The sequence below is a fragment of the Talpa occidentalis genome, unplaced genomic scaffold, assembly GCF_014898055.3.
Source record: "Talpa occidentalis isolate TD23 unplaced genomic scaffold, MPIMG_talOcc4v2.1 talOcc4.7, whole genome shotgun sequence".
Classification (NCBI taxonomy): Eukaryota; Metazoa; Chordata; class Mammalia; order Eulipotyphla; family Talpidae; genus Talpa; species Talpa occidentalis.
The window spans coordinates 105,286,006-105,301,530 of NW_023605083.1; the positions used below are offsets into that span (position 1 = coordinate 105,286,006).

The 15,525-nt window shown below is 42.2% G+C and overlaps 1 protein-coding gene across 1 annotated transcript in view; it reads right to left on the bottom strand.

Moving 5' to 3' along the window:
- Positions 1–7,318: 7,318 nt before the first annotated feature.
- SPTLC1 (serine palmitoyltransferase long chain base subunit 1) overlaps positions 7,319–15,525 on the bottom strand; it is a 50,916-nt gene continuing 42,709 nt past the window's right edge. The window contains exons 13-15 of the mRNA XM_037492573.2: positions 14,888–15,005; positions 10,780–10,853; positions 7,319–8,918 (exon numbers count right to left, since the gene is read on the bottom strand). Of these exons, the coding sequence (XP_037348470.1) occupies positions 8,825–8,918; positions 10,780–10,853; positions 14,888–15,005 (286 nt within the window). The 3' untranslated portion in view covers positions 7,319–8,824. The remainder of the gene's footprint in view (positions 8,919–10,779; positions 10,854–14,887; positions 15,006–15,525) is intronic.

Consider the following 15,525-nt stretch of genomic DNA (forward strand, 5'->3'; position numbering starts at 1 on the left):
AGCTGGCAGCTGGCGATAGCTTGATAGCGCTGAGATTTTAACCCCTGAGCCACCAGGGAGGCCCCAACATAACTTATTTTAAGGGAAATGCAAATTAAAACAACAATGAGACATTACCACACCTGTAAGAATGGTCTATATTACAAAGAATGAAAATAACAATTGTTGGTGAGCATGTGGAGAAAATTCCCATTGTTGCTGAGAATGCAATTTGATGTAACTTCTATATAAAATGATATCAATATTCCTTAAATAAATAAAAAATGACAATTCCATATAATCTAGCAATATCTCTGCTAGGTGTTTATCCAAACAATATGAAAAATCTAACATGAAAAAATTTCTATTCATAGGTTCATAGTAGAACTTTCCACAATTGCCAAGTCATAGAAACAAACAACATGGCCACTGATCAGTGACCGGTAAAGAAATTGTGGAATGTACACTAAGTAGAATACTATACCGCCATTAAAAAGATGAAATAGTTCCTTCTGGGACACAATGGATGGGCTGTGAGATGATTATACCAAGTAAGTCAAGATGTGAATGACAAATATACTTATCTGTGAATATAAATAACAAATATATATATTTATATATACCGGCAAAGCACAGCAAAAACAGATTTTTTTTTTAAATTTCTTTTTCCTTTTTTTTTTTAAGATTTATTTATTTATTTTATACAAGCACTGGGTACAGTCAGAAGCACGGGAGGGTGAGAGAATTCACCAGAGCCAGAGGGGAGAGCAGAGCAGGCAGACTGACGAAGTACACTGCTGAGGGGAGCAGCGGGCAGCAGGAGAGGTCTGCGCGCCATGTGGGACCCTCACCTGGCAGCCGGGGATTGAACTGGCGCTGCAGAGGCTGCGGGCAGCTTCGCAACCCAGCACTCAACCACTGCGCCACTGGGGAGGCCCCAAAAACAGATATTAAGGGGTTTCCCTGGTGGCCTCGGGGTTAAGTCTCAGCACTATCATGGCGATAGGCTAAGTTCAATCCCCAGCCAGGGAACTAACCCACATATGACAAGGAGATCTCTCCTGTGTTGCCCGCTGTCCCCCTTAGCAGTGTATTTCAGTAAACCTGCCTGTTCTGCTCCCCACGCTGTCTCTGGTGAATCTCTCACCCCCTGCACCTCTGGCCTACACCCCAGTTCTTCTGTCCAAAAATAAATAAAATCTTTTAAAAAATAAATAAATCTTTAAACAAATAAAACAAAAAACAGATATTAGGCTTAGTGAAAAATATACTGGTTACCAGAGAGAACAGGGGTTAAAGAGAAGGGAATCAGGGATGGAGGTGGGTAGTACATTGGCACCAGAGGTTTGGTGTATCGTGAGTGAAGCCCTAGCACATATGGAGGAGTAAAAATGTAACCCCAACATTACGTAGACATGTAAACAAATGACAAATTTAATTTAAAAAAATAAAAAGAGAGGCATGCACAGACAAAAGAAAAATACATTAAAGAGAATATTGAGATTGGAAATGAAATAAATATAAAATATAAAGTGAAATACAGTACATAAAAATAAACCAATGAATCTTTTACAGCCATCGCCCCTTATCTATGGTTTTGTATTCCAAGTTTTCAGTTATTTATGACCAACGAAAGTCAAAGTAAAAATGATGCACAATAAGATATGAGACCACATTCACATAATTTTTGTTACAGCATGTTATCATTTTTCTATTTTAATTATTGTTGTTAATCTCTTACTTAACTAATTTATAAATTAAACTTCATCATAGGTATATATGTATACAAAAATAGCATATATAGGATTTGTACTATCTGTGGGTTCAGGTATCCATTGGGGTTCTTGGAACTTATCCCCTGAGGATGTGGGAGGAGTGGAACTATGGCATTTCTAATGCAATTTATGGTTTCCAAAGTATTTTCCTTTTTTGATATTACTGAATTGTTAAGTAATGCCAGAAAATGATAAAGAAGCTAATATTTCCCCAAGTCATGCACTTGGAAATAACTACCATTAATATTAGCTTACATACAATCTCCAAGGTAATGTGTCTGTAATGGGGTTAAGTCAATGTTAACCCTAATTCTAATAGTGGGTTACACTATTCTTTCCCCATTTTCTATGCGAATTACTCCTTTTTGTGTGTTCTTTCTTGGAACTCCTGATTTACACTAGGTAATGACCCCTACAGATTTCATACAGTTGCATTGTTAAATATGTCATCTCCATATAAATCACAGATAGACATATAACATTCTGACTCCCAGAGACAGCTCTACAGAAACAGCACAATGACAGTGTGATCCTGCTGAAGGAGCTGTGCGGACAGGCACATAGATGCTGCAGCCAAATTCTAACCAGATTCTACACTTACTGGCTGTGTTGGGATGGGTCACCTCACCTATCTGTGGCTCAGTATTCTTAGCTACAAAACAGGGGTAATGACAGTACCTGTCAGGGTTTCATGATGCAAGTTCACAAGTTAAAAGTGCCTCACACTATCTTCCTCAGCTTGATTTCCAGCAGCCAGAGGTGCCAGGAGGAGCAAGAGGGAACTTGCTGGGACTGGACTCTATGTACTCTTGAGATTTTTGTCAGTTGTTCCAAGCAGAGGTTCATCCATCTTTTGGGAGAGTTTTCTACTGCTCCTTGTCTTCCAGGGATCCCAAGAAAGGGGTGTCTCTCACCTCTTCTAGAACTTTCTGAAGGTTGTTGGGAGAAGGTTCTAACTGCTGGTTTTCACCTATATTTCTACCACTCCCACTTTCATTAGAAGTTTCATTTACCACCTTTTCCTAGAACTCTCCATCATTTGGCCAGAGACTCACCCTTGAGACTGTTTCCTCAGTTAACAAAAAAGCCACTTGTCGTGGAGGGAAAGCCATGTGCTCAGGGTCTAACAATTCCTGTGAGGAAGAGTGAATATTTAGAATTTACACCAGAGTTCAATGTTTCATCCTAGACAACTGTGCATTAAATGTTTACCAAGCGTCTGAGGTAGCACTGGTGCTGGGGAGACAAAGATGAATGTAGGCCCTCCCTGCAGACTTTAGAAGAGGTTTCCGTCAACACAGCATGTGATCTTCCCAGCCAGTTTATAACTGGTGGAATTAAGGTCTCTATGTGTTAGAAGATGTGGTACAGACGCATGGTACAGACACAACCATGCTTATTTGAAAATATGATAAGATGATATTTCTGGAAGAGAACAACCAAGAATATTTAGAAAATGACAAAGATAGTAGACTTACCAGATATACAAACATATTTGGAATCAACAATAGTTAGCAAGTTCTGGCAACGCCCAAGAGAAGATCAACAGCTTACCAAAAGGCTATGAATCCCTAGAAGGAAGCATTTGAAGCATCCCTAAACGGGGAGACGTTGCCCTTATAATTCTGGGGTAGTGACATATTTTTAAGTAAGGCAAGTTTCCAGGCCATAATGGAATAGACTGGCAGATTGGGCAGCATAAGAAATTGAAACAGTTAAGAGAAAGATAAACTCAAGAATAGAAAGTAAAAAAAAATGCATGTGATATAGATAACAGATAAAGTATTTGTTGGTATTTACTTTTAAAAAGACTTTGCAAACTCATAGACTCAGATTCTAATTCTAGAAATCCACAAAATGGAAAGCATCAGAGGCATACAAAGTTAAACGTTTAAAGATACTCATGTCATTATTCTGTGTAATGGAAAAGAATTAGAAACTTAAATGTCTATACATAAAAAATTGGTCATATAAATGGTAACACATCTAATCTATGATAATCTGATGAAGTAAAAGGAATAAGGGACTAGCATGGGAAAATTCCTACATTAAGTCAGAACAATGCAATTGTTTCTAATGTGTTTTTAAAAACTCCACTTCAGGGACTCCCTGTTGGTGCAGGGGTTAAAGACAGAGCCATCAAGCTATAGCCAGCCACTGTAGCATGAGTACGATCCCCAGCTGGCCAAGGAGGAACCCACATGGCGCAGCAGCAGACCTCTCCTGTCTCACCCACTGCTCCCCTCAGCAGTGTATTTCAGTAGATCTGACTGCTGTGCTCCCCACTCTCTGGTGAATCCTCTCATACACACACACCACCTCCCCCGCCCCGCACCTCTGGCTTACACCCCAGTTCTTGTATGCATAAATAAATAATTTTTTTTTAAGATTTATTTTATGTATACAAGAGCTGGGGTGCAGGCCAGATGCGTGGGAGGGTGAGAGAATTCACCAGAGACAGAGTGGGGAACAGAACAGGCAGACTGACGAAATACACTGCTGAGGGGAGCAGCAGGCGAGACAGGAGAGGTCTGCTCGCCATGTGGGTTGCTCCGAGGCTGGCGGGAATTGAACTGGCACTGCAGAGGCTGCGGACAGCTTCACAGTGCTGGGCTCAACCGCCTGTGCCAAGAGGGAGGCCCATAAATAAATAAATTTTTAAAAAATAAAAAATAAAACTCCATTTCAATATAGGTATATAAGTAAATATTTAGAAAATGTTCTTGAAGGATATCCAACAAACTGTGAATGGAGTTCCCCCTCGGGGGTATGTGGAATCAGGTGGAAGTAGGATTTTTCCATTTTAGTTTTCAGGCCTCCTTATTGTTCGAATGTCTAATGTGAACGCATATCACTTGGGTAATTTTTTTAAATGTACTAATTATCTTTTTATTAATTTATTTTAGCATAGAAGAACTGGGGTGTAGGCCAGAGGTGGCGGGGGTGTGGTGAGAGGATTCACCAGAGGCAGAGTGGGAAGCAGAACAGGCAGATTGACTGAAATACACTGCGGTGGGGAGCAGAGGGCAAGACAGGAGAAGTCTGCTGAGCATATGGGTTAGCTCCCTGGCTCAGGATCGAACTCCCCATTTAATCCCCATTGCGGTGGGCCTTTACAGAGGTAGCACTGCAACTTAGCCCCTAGGCCACCAGGGTGGACCCCTCACTTGTGTAATTTTAAAACACACAGGCAACAAGAAAGTAAGCTTCCTCATCCCAGGACAACAAATTGGGACCTTGCATGTCCCTATTGAGTGGGGAGTCCGATGAGCAGGATGCCACCCAGGCAAGAGGGGACAGGAGATAGCTGCAGAGGCATGTGGGCCTCACACATGCTCAGTTCCTTTCATCCAGCTACAAGGAGATTGTGGGTCATCTGCATCAGGGCAAAGGAGAGTTTCCTCTACATTTGAACTGAGAAAAGAGAAAACTCAAGACTTTAGAAGAGGCAGATGGACAACCATAAAATGATTTGTCACGCAAAGATCTGAGGCCCTTGGAAAAGGTATCTGGGCCCTGTTCTAACTCAATGCTACTCAGTGACAGTGTCAGGATGCTAGACAGAGACATCTGTGATGGGGGGGGCTCCTCCCTGCAGGGGACCCATGCCTGCTTGCCTCTCAGAAGGTCTAACCTCCAGCCCTCCCCTAATTACTCTGAACCCATGAACTGAGCCAGGGCTGGGCTGTAAACCCCCACCTTTCTTTGTTTTTTTAATTTTAATTTTATTTTTATATTCCCCATACAATTGCAACCCCCTTATTTTGACCCCAATCTTACAGACACATCACCCAAAGCAGTGATAGTGAAGGCAAAGATAAACAGCTGGGACTACATCAAATTAAAGAGCTTCTGCACAGCAAAAGAGACAATAACCAAAACAAAGAGAAACCCACCGACTGGGAGAATATTTTTACACACAACACTAATGATAAAGGACTGATCACAAAAATCTACAAAGAGCTGATGAAACTCAACAAAAACAAAGAAAATAATCCAGTCAAAAAATGGGCAGAAGAGCTAAAAAGAAACTTTTCTGAAGAGGAAATGCAAATGGCCAAAAGTCATATGAAAAAATGTTCAACACCCCCCTTTCTTAACTGGAAGGAGCTGGGAATGCTGGCAACACACACTTGCCTCTTTCACTTTTAGTGGCACCCCGTGATGTTGCATGTGCACACGGAGCACACACTAATATTTAGAGAAGCTTTTCATTGTCCACATCCTTCAGAGCCGTCCCCAGACTTGACCACTGTTCTCCTTGGCTCCCTATTCACCACTGTGGGGGATGAAAGGAAAAACTTGGAATTTACTGCCAGGAGATCTGGATCCTCACTAGAACACTCAGGACAGTTCTAAGTTAGTATGTACATTCAAAGGGGAGGGAATATTGCTTTGGCTGGAAGTCTTCAGTACTTGTGGTGTAAAGGGGTTGTAGAATCATGGGCCTAGATTTCTTGCAAGTCCTCCTGGAGTAACTTCCTACTGGAACAAGCAGAAGGTAAGTGTTCTACATTCCTGTGTGGGTTTTCTGCTGCCAATTTGCCTTAGTCATGATTTTATCATATTAGCACATATTTTGTACTTACTATGAATCAGGTGTAAATTTCACTATTTGCATGTCACCCCTTTAATATTCACATGGTTCTGTGGCCTTAATCATAGTTATCCTCTTTCTGCAGACAAGGAAACTGAGGCACAGATGACTTCAGCCACTGCTCAAATTCACTTGGATAGTAGACAGTCACAGAAAACTAGGAGAACCTGGTTGTAGACAACAAAAAGAAAACAGTTGTGTGGTTACTTCCTGCCCTAAGGGCATGTGTTGAGTAAAATGGGGTCCAAATAGTTTCTATGCTGCTCACCCCAGTAGTTGCTTCTCTGAAAGGGGATCATTCTAGAGACTACAAGAACCTTCAATGTTTCTAAGAAATTTGTAACCTCCTTCAGATTGAGATGATTTTTCCTTAGCAATTGCTTCACTTTTATACAAACTTACTGGCTTTATTTATATTTTTAAAGATTTATTTATTTATGCATACAAGAACTGGGGTATAAGCCAGAAGTGCAGGGGTGACAGGATTCACCAGAGACAGAATGGGGAGCAGAACAAGCAGATCTACTGAAACACACCGCTGAGGGGAGCAGCAGGTGAGACAGGAGAGGTCTGCTGTGCCGTGTGGGTAGCTCCCTGGCCTGAACTCATGCGCAATGGCTGGCAATAGCTTGAGAGTGCTGAGACTTAACCCCTGCTCCACCAGGGAGGCCTCAAACTTAATGGCTTTAGCAGATATTTTTAATGGTACATAATATTGAATTGTGGTCATTCTGTGGTTTTAATATAAAGGCTTTTATATTTATTTTATTTATATAATGTTGGTCTGTTTCAAGGATTGATGTAGAATGTCTATTGTTCCACCATTTCTCCTAAGAACTTCAAACCATTTTTAAAAAGCAGCAGTAAATTTCTAGACATATACCCTAGAAAGTATAAAAACAGCTGAAAAACTACTATCCCTTATCTATTTAAAAAAATAACAACGCTGCTACTTTAGTAGTTACAAGAAACCAATACTTTAATCAGTAGATACCTAGGATATTTCAGATACTATACACTGAAGAAAAACACTAAGAAACTAAATAGTTTCTCAACACACACACACACACACACACACACACAGAATACTCTGCTAGGTTTACAAAAATGTTAAGATCAAGAGACGATCATGTTGAATAGTCTACACAGGCAAATAGACTGCTTTTCAGGAATGTAGGTTTATTTCATTAACAAAACAAAACAAAACAGATTCATCCCCCAAAGAGTATTCTTTAAAGCAGCAGCAATCACAAGGCACATATGTACGAAATACCTCAAGCAAAATAGACACTAAACATTACAAAATATGTTATTTAAAAAGATGTTGAAGACCATTTGTTGCTATTAACAGATTATAAAAATGACATCTTTTAATAATTTTATTCCCTTACCTTTAATAAGAGAAGGAATAACACATATTATCTCTGCACTATGTGGCATATATCACAAACATTTATACCACCTAACTTGGTTTGCTAAAGAAAAGAACCAGGTAGCTGAATTACAGCTTAAAAATTTTATTTTCAGTGCTTTCACATCTTTTAAAAATATTTGGAATTCATAATCTGAAAAGAACAAAAAGTTTCCTTTTCCTTAACTTAGAAAAAGCCTGTAATTGTATGTCTCAAGGCAAACCCATTATACAAAAAAGGAATACATTTAGGATGTTCTAAAATTTCAAGGACATGGTTTATACTTTGGGATCATTACAATAATCTTCTTCCTGAAACAGATTAGAAGTCAACACATAATAAATGTAAAGGTCAATTATATTAAAATAAAACAGTATTTGATTTAAATTATTGCTTACTTAGGAAGTATAATGACTATTCTCTGGCTAGAGATGCTAAGATTAGCTGTTAGAAATGGTACAACATCAATATTTAGTGTATATAAAAATTCTAGGATTCAAATATATTATAATGAAAAGTTTATAATAATCACACACAAAGTATTCCTTTATTAGCCACCATTGAGCTTCACATGATAAAGACTGAAAAAGATGTGGTTTAGATCTTTCGGAATATATTTTGCATCACACTTATTGAAGTGTTGTTCCTCAGAGCTGTAATGTTGCAAGGATATTTTTCTATGAAATTATTAAGGGATGCTTACAGAATCTTTACTATTAGAACACAGAGGAGATAAACTGAAGCTCCATTTTTAAATGACAACAACAAAAAGAATATAAAATACTAGTATAATAAAACATTTAAATAGTACTAAATAGCCCAATTTAAATGCTAGTTTTCTGCTGTCGTAAGTTTTCCTCTTAAAAAATATCTTGGGCTTTTAGATATGTTTTCTTTTTAAAAATAAACAGCATCCTTCTCATAGCCATCCAGAGTCCATATTTATACTATCTATTAAAAACCACCAGCTATCCACAAGCCCTCTTCCAGGTCACTCAGCAGCAACACTGAGGTCTGTCTTCATGTTATGTGGCAGGTGGCCACCTGGCCCGAGGTTCACACTAAAGCAGGACAGCCTGGGCCACCTCCTTAATTGTGGATGCGGCTTTCTCCAGTTCCTCTTCTGTTTGTTCCACTGTGACCACAACCCTAATGCTGAAAAGAAATAGACAAAAAATCATCATGTAAGCCTATCTCACCGGAGCCCATTTTTGTGAGTCAAGTTCTACACCACCCAGCCTCCCATTAGCTGACCTACTGTCAGTAACTGCTTTCTCACTACCACAGCAGGGTTTGAGTTGTGGAAGGCCCGTGTCCTGTAGCCTATCTGGACATTTACGGAAATCTGCTGGTGGCAGCCTAAACCCTAGTGTGTGTCTAGTTAAAGTACCCTGGCAGGGGCTGGCTCTGCCCAGGGATTCCAGGAGGCTTGGTCTTTTAAATAATCTATTGTTGCTTCAAGCACACCAGGCCTGAGGCAGGAGCTCAACACTGCTGAATTTAATGAGGGTTTGGATACTCACAGTTATAATCCAAGGAGTCATGTGAAAATTTTATAACACTGAGCAAAGCAGCAATTTTCATGTTTTCAGGAAACTGAAGACAAGAAATGGAGCCTGACAGGGTGACTCTACCCTTTGTCCCCTCACTTCCCTCTGCAAACATCTATTAAGTCCACTGGAGACATATTTACTCTGAGCAGCACTGTGCGGGGCATGGAGTCCTGAGGACACAGAACAAGTATAGCTTATCTTCCTCAACCGCACACCTTTCAATTGGGAAAGGGAGAAAGCAGCACAGGATTGTGAGGGTGTTTACAGCTACTGCCAGAGTGGCTCCCAGAAGCCCAGCCTGGCACCCCGTTTCTGTGCAGCACTCCAACGCTGCTGCTCACCTGGTCCTCCCTTCTGCCTTTCTCCAGCCTTCCTCTTGCTGGTGCCTCTCACATTTGTGCACTGGGTTCTCCAGATGCACTTGTGGGTCTCCACATCACCGCGCACCTTGCAGGAAGGCCAAAGCACCCACCAGGTGTGGACAAGCATGTTTGACAGGTTTAATTTTCTACACTCAGCTTGAACATCACCTGAGTCCCTCCTAGGCCAAAACTAACTGTGGCCTCTTCCTGTGACCTCACTGGCAGAGTGCCATGACCGCGAAACTTCACACTTTGTGAATCTACCTCCTTCAATGGCAGTGCATGTGCTCAGAGGCTCAGGATGTTTTGTTGAATGAACGCCGATTTTCTATCATGAATCAAGGCACCTTCCAATGTAGAGCTTGTGGAACCTCTCTAGACGTTCCCTGGGTGTCTCATAAGTGTTTGTCACGTGAAGCACCACATGGTGTTCTGGCCAGCAGCAGGCCAAGTCTGCAACCCACCTGGCCTATGCCCCTTTCTGCAGGACTGTCCCTGCTCACACAGCATGCTGCGTTAGCAGAGTGGAGCATGTGACTGGCACTTCTGCTATCCAGTTCACTCTTGGGACAACAGCCATTTCTTTAAGTTAAAAGGGAGGGTACGGTGAGTCCTGACGGCTTTTCAGTTAAAAATCTGAAAACATCTAACTTAAGAACAGAAAACAAATGACATACAGTTGACCCTTGGACAACATGAGCATTGGGGATCTGACTCTCCACCCGCACTCCACCTTGTACAGTAGAAAATCTACATACAACTTTTGACCCCAAAACTTAACTACTAAGTGCCTATTATTCACTAGAGACCTTCCAACTATATAAACAGTTACTGAACATTTTGTATGTTTTATATGCTGTATTCTTATAAGAGAGTAAGCTAGAGAAAAGGAAAAGCTAAAGTCCTAAGAGAAAACACATTTTCAGCACTACATTGTAGGTATCAGTACCTGCAGTTTATACTATCTGTTTACAAGAAAATCCAAGCAGAATTGTGCAGCTTGACACAATCTTCCTTACCCTATAGTAGACTCTCAAAAATACATTTCACGTAGAATTTAAAGTAGGAAAAATGCAAGGCCATGTTGTAATGTCTACCAACCTTGGAGGTGGGAGGCACTTCTCCTCTTTCTCCAGGTAGCGTGCCTGAGTTAGTGCAATGCCTCTGTTCATGCACTGTGTGAAGAAAGGGATTCCATTTACAACGTGGTTACAGACACCAGCGCAATTAACACAGGGAGGTACACGGAATACTATCCTCAACAACAGCTGCAATTAGATTGTCCAATTATAACCACTAAAGACAAAACCATAATGCTACAACACAGTCTGGACAGTGCCATTCTACAGAGCCCTCTGGGGCGATGGAGTTCATGCTACATCATCCAGGCCAGAAGCCACAAGGTCATGTGGCCACTGGCACTTTGAGAAGTGGCCATAATTTTATATTTTACTAAATTTAAATATACCTCTAGGTAGTGGTGACCATTTAGACAATGCAGAATTAGGACATGAGCAAATATATAAGCACAGTCCTGTAGGCTAGCCAAGAGTTAGACTGAGGAATAAGGCCAGCAGAACCGTTTCAGAGAGAGACTGCAACACTTCAAATAGCAGCAGTACCGCTGATCTCCGGGTGGTACATCTGGGTGGTACATCTGGACAAGACGCCACCCAGCACAGAAGAGTCTGCTGTCACACTATTTTTGCACAGCCTCCCCATACACTAACCAAGTGACAATAGTTAAAACATCTGAAAACATTATCAAAACAAACATAAAATCAGATCATGGTAGGTTATGAGGGGGTTTTTTTGGGGGGGGGTGATTATGTTTTAGAATTAGATAATGATGGTCGCCCAGCTTGAGTGTATACTAAAATTGCTCAATTGTACACTTTAAAAGGTGAAGCTTAAGGTATGTGAATCATATTTGTAAGAAATCAATCATTGCAAGGGGTGGTGTAAAGAAAGAACATTTTATTCCCAGTGCTTGGCAGAAAAGGTATCTGCTTGAAGAGGGGCCATTCTATAAGCTGCAGGCAGGTTTTCCACTACAGTGAAAGATGGAAACTACCACCAAGCAGTGACACTAGACTTCTGCTGATTCCACATTTTAGAAGTGTATTTGGAAAAGTCCAATTGTCCTGAAAACATCTAGACCGGCTCTGCCTAGCCTTGGCTAGTGAACAAATATTATAGACCACTGTGCAGTGTTTTGTTAAGAAATGCAACAAAAACTTGGCAAAACTCTCAGCCTATGAAGCTTAAACTAGAGCTACAGTACTATGACTCTTCCTTCTCTCTCAAATATTGAAAAAGAGGAAAGAGGAGAGGAAGGATAAAGGATCTTTACGGTAGAAGCCAAGGATAATGCAAAGAAATGGTAAGATATTTCTTCTTTCTACAAATGCAAATTTTCAGAGAGCAGTTGGTCCCTTCTCCAGAGGTTCTGCTCTTTTCTGTAAAAATTCAAGATGATCTCCTGAAGGCAGCCAGGATGGAGCCAGGGCCCACAGGGCATTTGGGGAGCTGTGCACTGTATGCATTTTCACTGTCTCTTTGCAAGGTTAAGATAATCTATGAAGCTCAGGGTAATAGCACCAAGTCAGTCCATTCCCCTGTGTTCTCCTCAGTCTTCCTCTGGTGCAAAGTAGTGGAAAATCTTAACTGCTGCTATTAGTGAGAATAGGGCAGGGGTGGTGTGATACAGAACTGGCACTGTGGCATCTAGAGTACCCCACAATGTGAAGTGCATAGAAGGTTGTCCTGCCTGGAGAATGATGGCACTGCTGTGAGGATCGTGGCTTGAGATATACAGCGTAAACAGCCTTCTCTGCAACTCCTGTGTCAGCTTCACCAACCCAGCAACTCAGTTTAGGAAACAAACTCAGGTGTCACAGGAGAGTAATATAACTAATTTGTATTTTACTGGTGTGTCTATTCAGCTTCTATTTATTTTATAAGTTTGCTGGTATTACACTTAAGAATTCTAATCAGGAGAATGCTGTATTTCTTCCTCTTTTTTTTTAAGATTTATTTATTTATGCATACAAGAGTTGGGGTACAGGCCAGAAGTGTGGGGGGTGAGAGGATTCATCAGAGACAGAGTGGGGAACAGAACAGGCAGAATGATCAAAGTACACGGCTGAGGGGAGCAGCAGGTGAGTCAGGAGAGGTCTGCTGTGCCATGTGGCTTGCTCCCTGGGCGGCCGGGGATCGAACTTGTGCTATAATGGTTGCAGATTGCTTCATAGTTGCGTCTTAACCCTTGTGCCACCTGTGCCCCTCTTTTTTTTTTAAAGATTTATTTTTACTTATTTAAGCATGTAAGAACTGGGGTGTAGGCCAGAGGTGTGGCAGGTGAAAGGATTCACCAGAGACAGAGTGGGGAGCAGAACAGTCAGATCTACTAAAATACACTGCTGAGGGGAGCAGCAGGTGAGAAAGGACAGGTCTGCTACGCCATGTGTGTTAGCTCCCTGGCTGGGGATCAAACTCATTCCCCAGTGGCTGGCGATGACATGACACTTTACCCCCTGCACCATCAGGGAGGCCCTGTACTTCCCCTTTTATGTATGAACAAATTTAAGTGACTTAACAATAAGTGCACTGAGGCAGTGAAAGGAGTCTGTGGTATGCTTTTCCTCTTTAAAGAGTCTTTTTTCCTCATTTTTGCTGTGCCTGAAGGGAAAGTTGTGACATTTCCTGCTGCAGTAAGTGAGAGACCCTCTAGCCCAGTCATTCATAGTTTGACACATTTCCTTAATTAGTTACCTCAGATTCTAGGTGGGATTTTATTTTGTTTTATTTGAGACAATTGACTCTGGAAGGCCACACACTGCACAGAGCCTGTCCACAGATCTGTTCCTCCATCTGATGTGGTTCACACGTTGTAGGAGATGAGATGCTGAGACAAGCCATGAAGTTGGTGGTGGCATCATACTGCATTCTCCATACTAGACAAGGGCCTGCCTTCCCTGAGCCAACTGGGCAGGCTAGCCAAAGGCACACACCAAAAGGCAGCCACCACTGTTACCTTGACAACTTGCAGCTCATACTTGGAGCACTGGAAGGAACTGTCCAGACAAGCGCACCAACGAAGGCTGTTTTCCTTCTCAAATACATCCTAGATGCACTTTAGATTATGGTAAAGGGCAGTGTTACTCCAGGCAAGCATGCTTACGGTGCTGCAGGGCCAATGGATGTTAGAGACAGTGGCACAGAGGAAATTGAGGAGGCGAGGATCAGCAAAAGCAGAGGGCAAGTGAGTCTTCTCCAGTGGTGCCCAGGAGTGTGTGCAGTCACTACATCCAATGCATCCCCCCCTACATAGATGAAAGCCTGGCTCTGTAAATGGGAAGCAACTGGGTTTTCTGGAAGGCTAATAATTCAGAGTAGAAACAATGTATATTTTAAGAATAAAACCTCAGGGGCCTCCCTGGTGGCGCAAGGGGTTAAGCACCGCATTATGAAGCAATCCACAGCCTCTGCCACGCGAGTTCAATCCCCGGCCGGCCAGGGAGCAACCCACATGACGTAGCAGACCTCTCCTGGCTCGCCCGCTGCTCCCCTCAACAGAGTATTTCAGTCAATCCACCTGTTCTGTTCTCCACTCTGTCTCTGGTGAATCCTCTCACCCCCCGCATCTCTGGCCTGTACCCCAGCTCTTGTATGCATAAATAGATAAATCTTTAAAAAAAAAAAAGAATACAACCTCAGCTGGAGCTGAAACTGACCCAATGGGACAAACTGCAGCTGTCAGTAAAGACAAGCTATAGACTCAACAGCGCAGAGCCAGACATGAGGATGAATGGGCATCTGAACAAGGGGTGGCCAGCAATTTCCATTACATGGGGCATTTCTTAAAAATGACCTAAGAGGGCCTCCCCAGTGGCACAGTGGTTGAGAGCTGGGTTGCGAGGCTGCCCGCGGCCTCTGCAGCACCAGTTCGATCCCCAGCCACCGGGTGAGGGTCCCACATGGCGCGCAGACCTCTCCGGCCGCCCGCTGCTCCCCTCAGCAGTGTACTTCATCAGTCTGCCTGCTCTGCTCTCCACTCTGGCTCTGGTGGGTTCTCTCGCCCTCCCACACTTCTGACTGTAGCCAGTGCTTGTATAAATAAATAAATAAATCTTTAAAAAGAAAAAATTACCTAAGACATTGCTTCACTCAGGGCAAGAAGACAATCACTGGAATAACAGATACTTACTTGATTTACAATTTCCTGAAGTAGTTTAACATCTTTTTCTCGAGATCCAGCGCTCTCTTCTAGCTGTAAGTGAAACGCTGGCGATATGGACTCCCCCACCACTCTTAATCCAGAAATGCTGAAAAAGGGAAAACACACACACCAGTATAAGTTGATCTTAGGGTTTAGGCTTTGAGTCTTCTCTTATTCACTGAACTTCTGGCAAACCCAGCTAACTTTACTATCAAACAATAGCCAAAATCCAGCCATTTCCTACTGTCCCTACGAGACCCGAGTCACCATCATCTTTTGCAACACATCAATGCAATAATCTTCTCGCTTGTCTCCTTGCTTCTATATTTAGTACCAAATTATCTATTTTTTCATACAACACAAGAGTAATTTCTCTAAGACATAAGGTCAGACATGGCCCCCACTCTCCTGCTTAGAACCAAGCCATGGTCTGCTAAGTCAGGCTGTTGCCATGGCCGCAGGGCCTTGCTTGCTCGGCTCTGTGACCTGAACCCTTGTCCTCTACTGTTTCCTGCTTCTCCCTCTTGCCACACGGGCCCCCACGCTGTTTCACTTCCTCTTCCCTCGAAAGTCTAGATACCTGTGTGATTCATTTCCATACTTTCAACACAGTGTTCGGTGGGAGG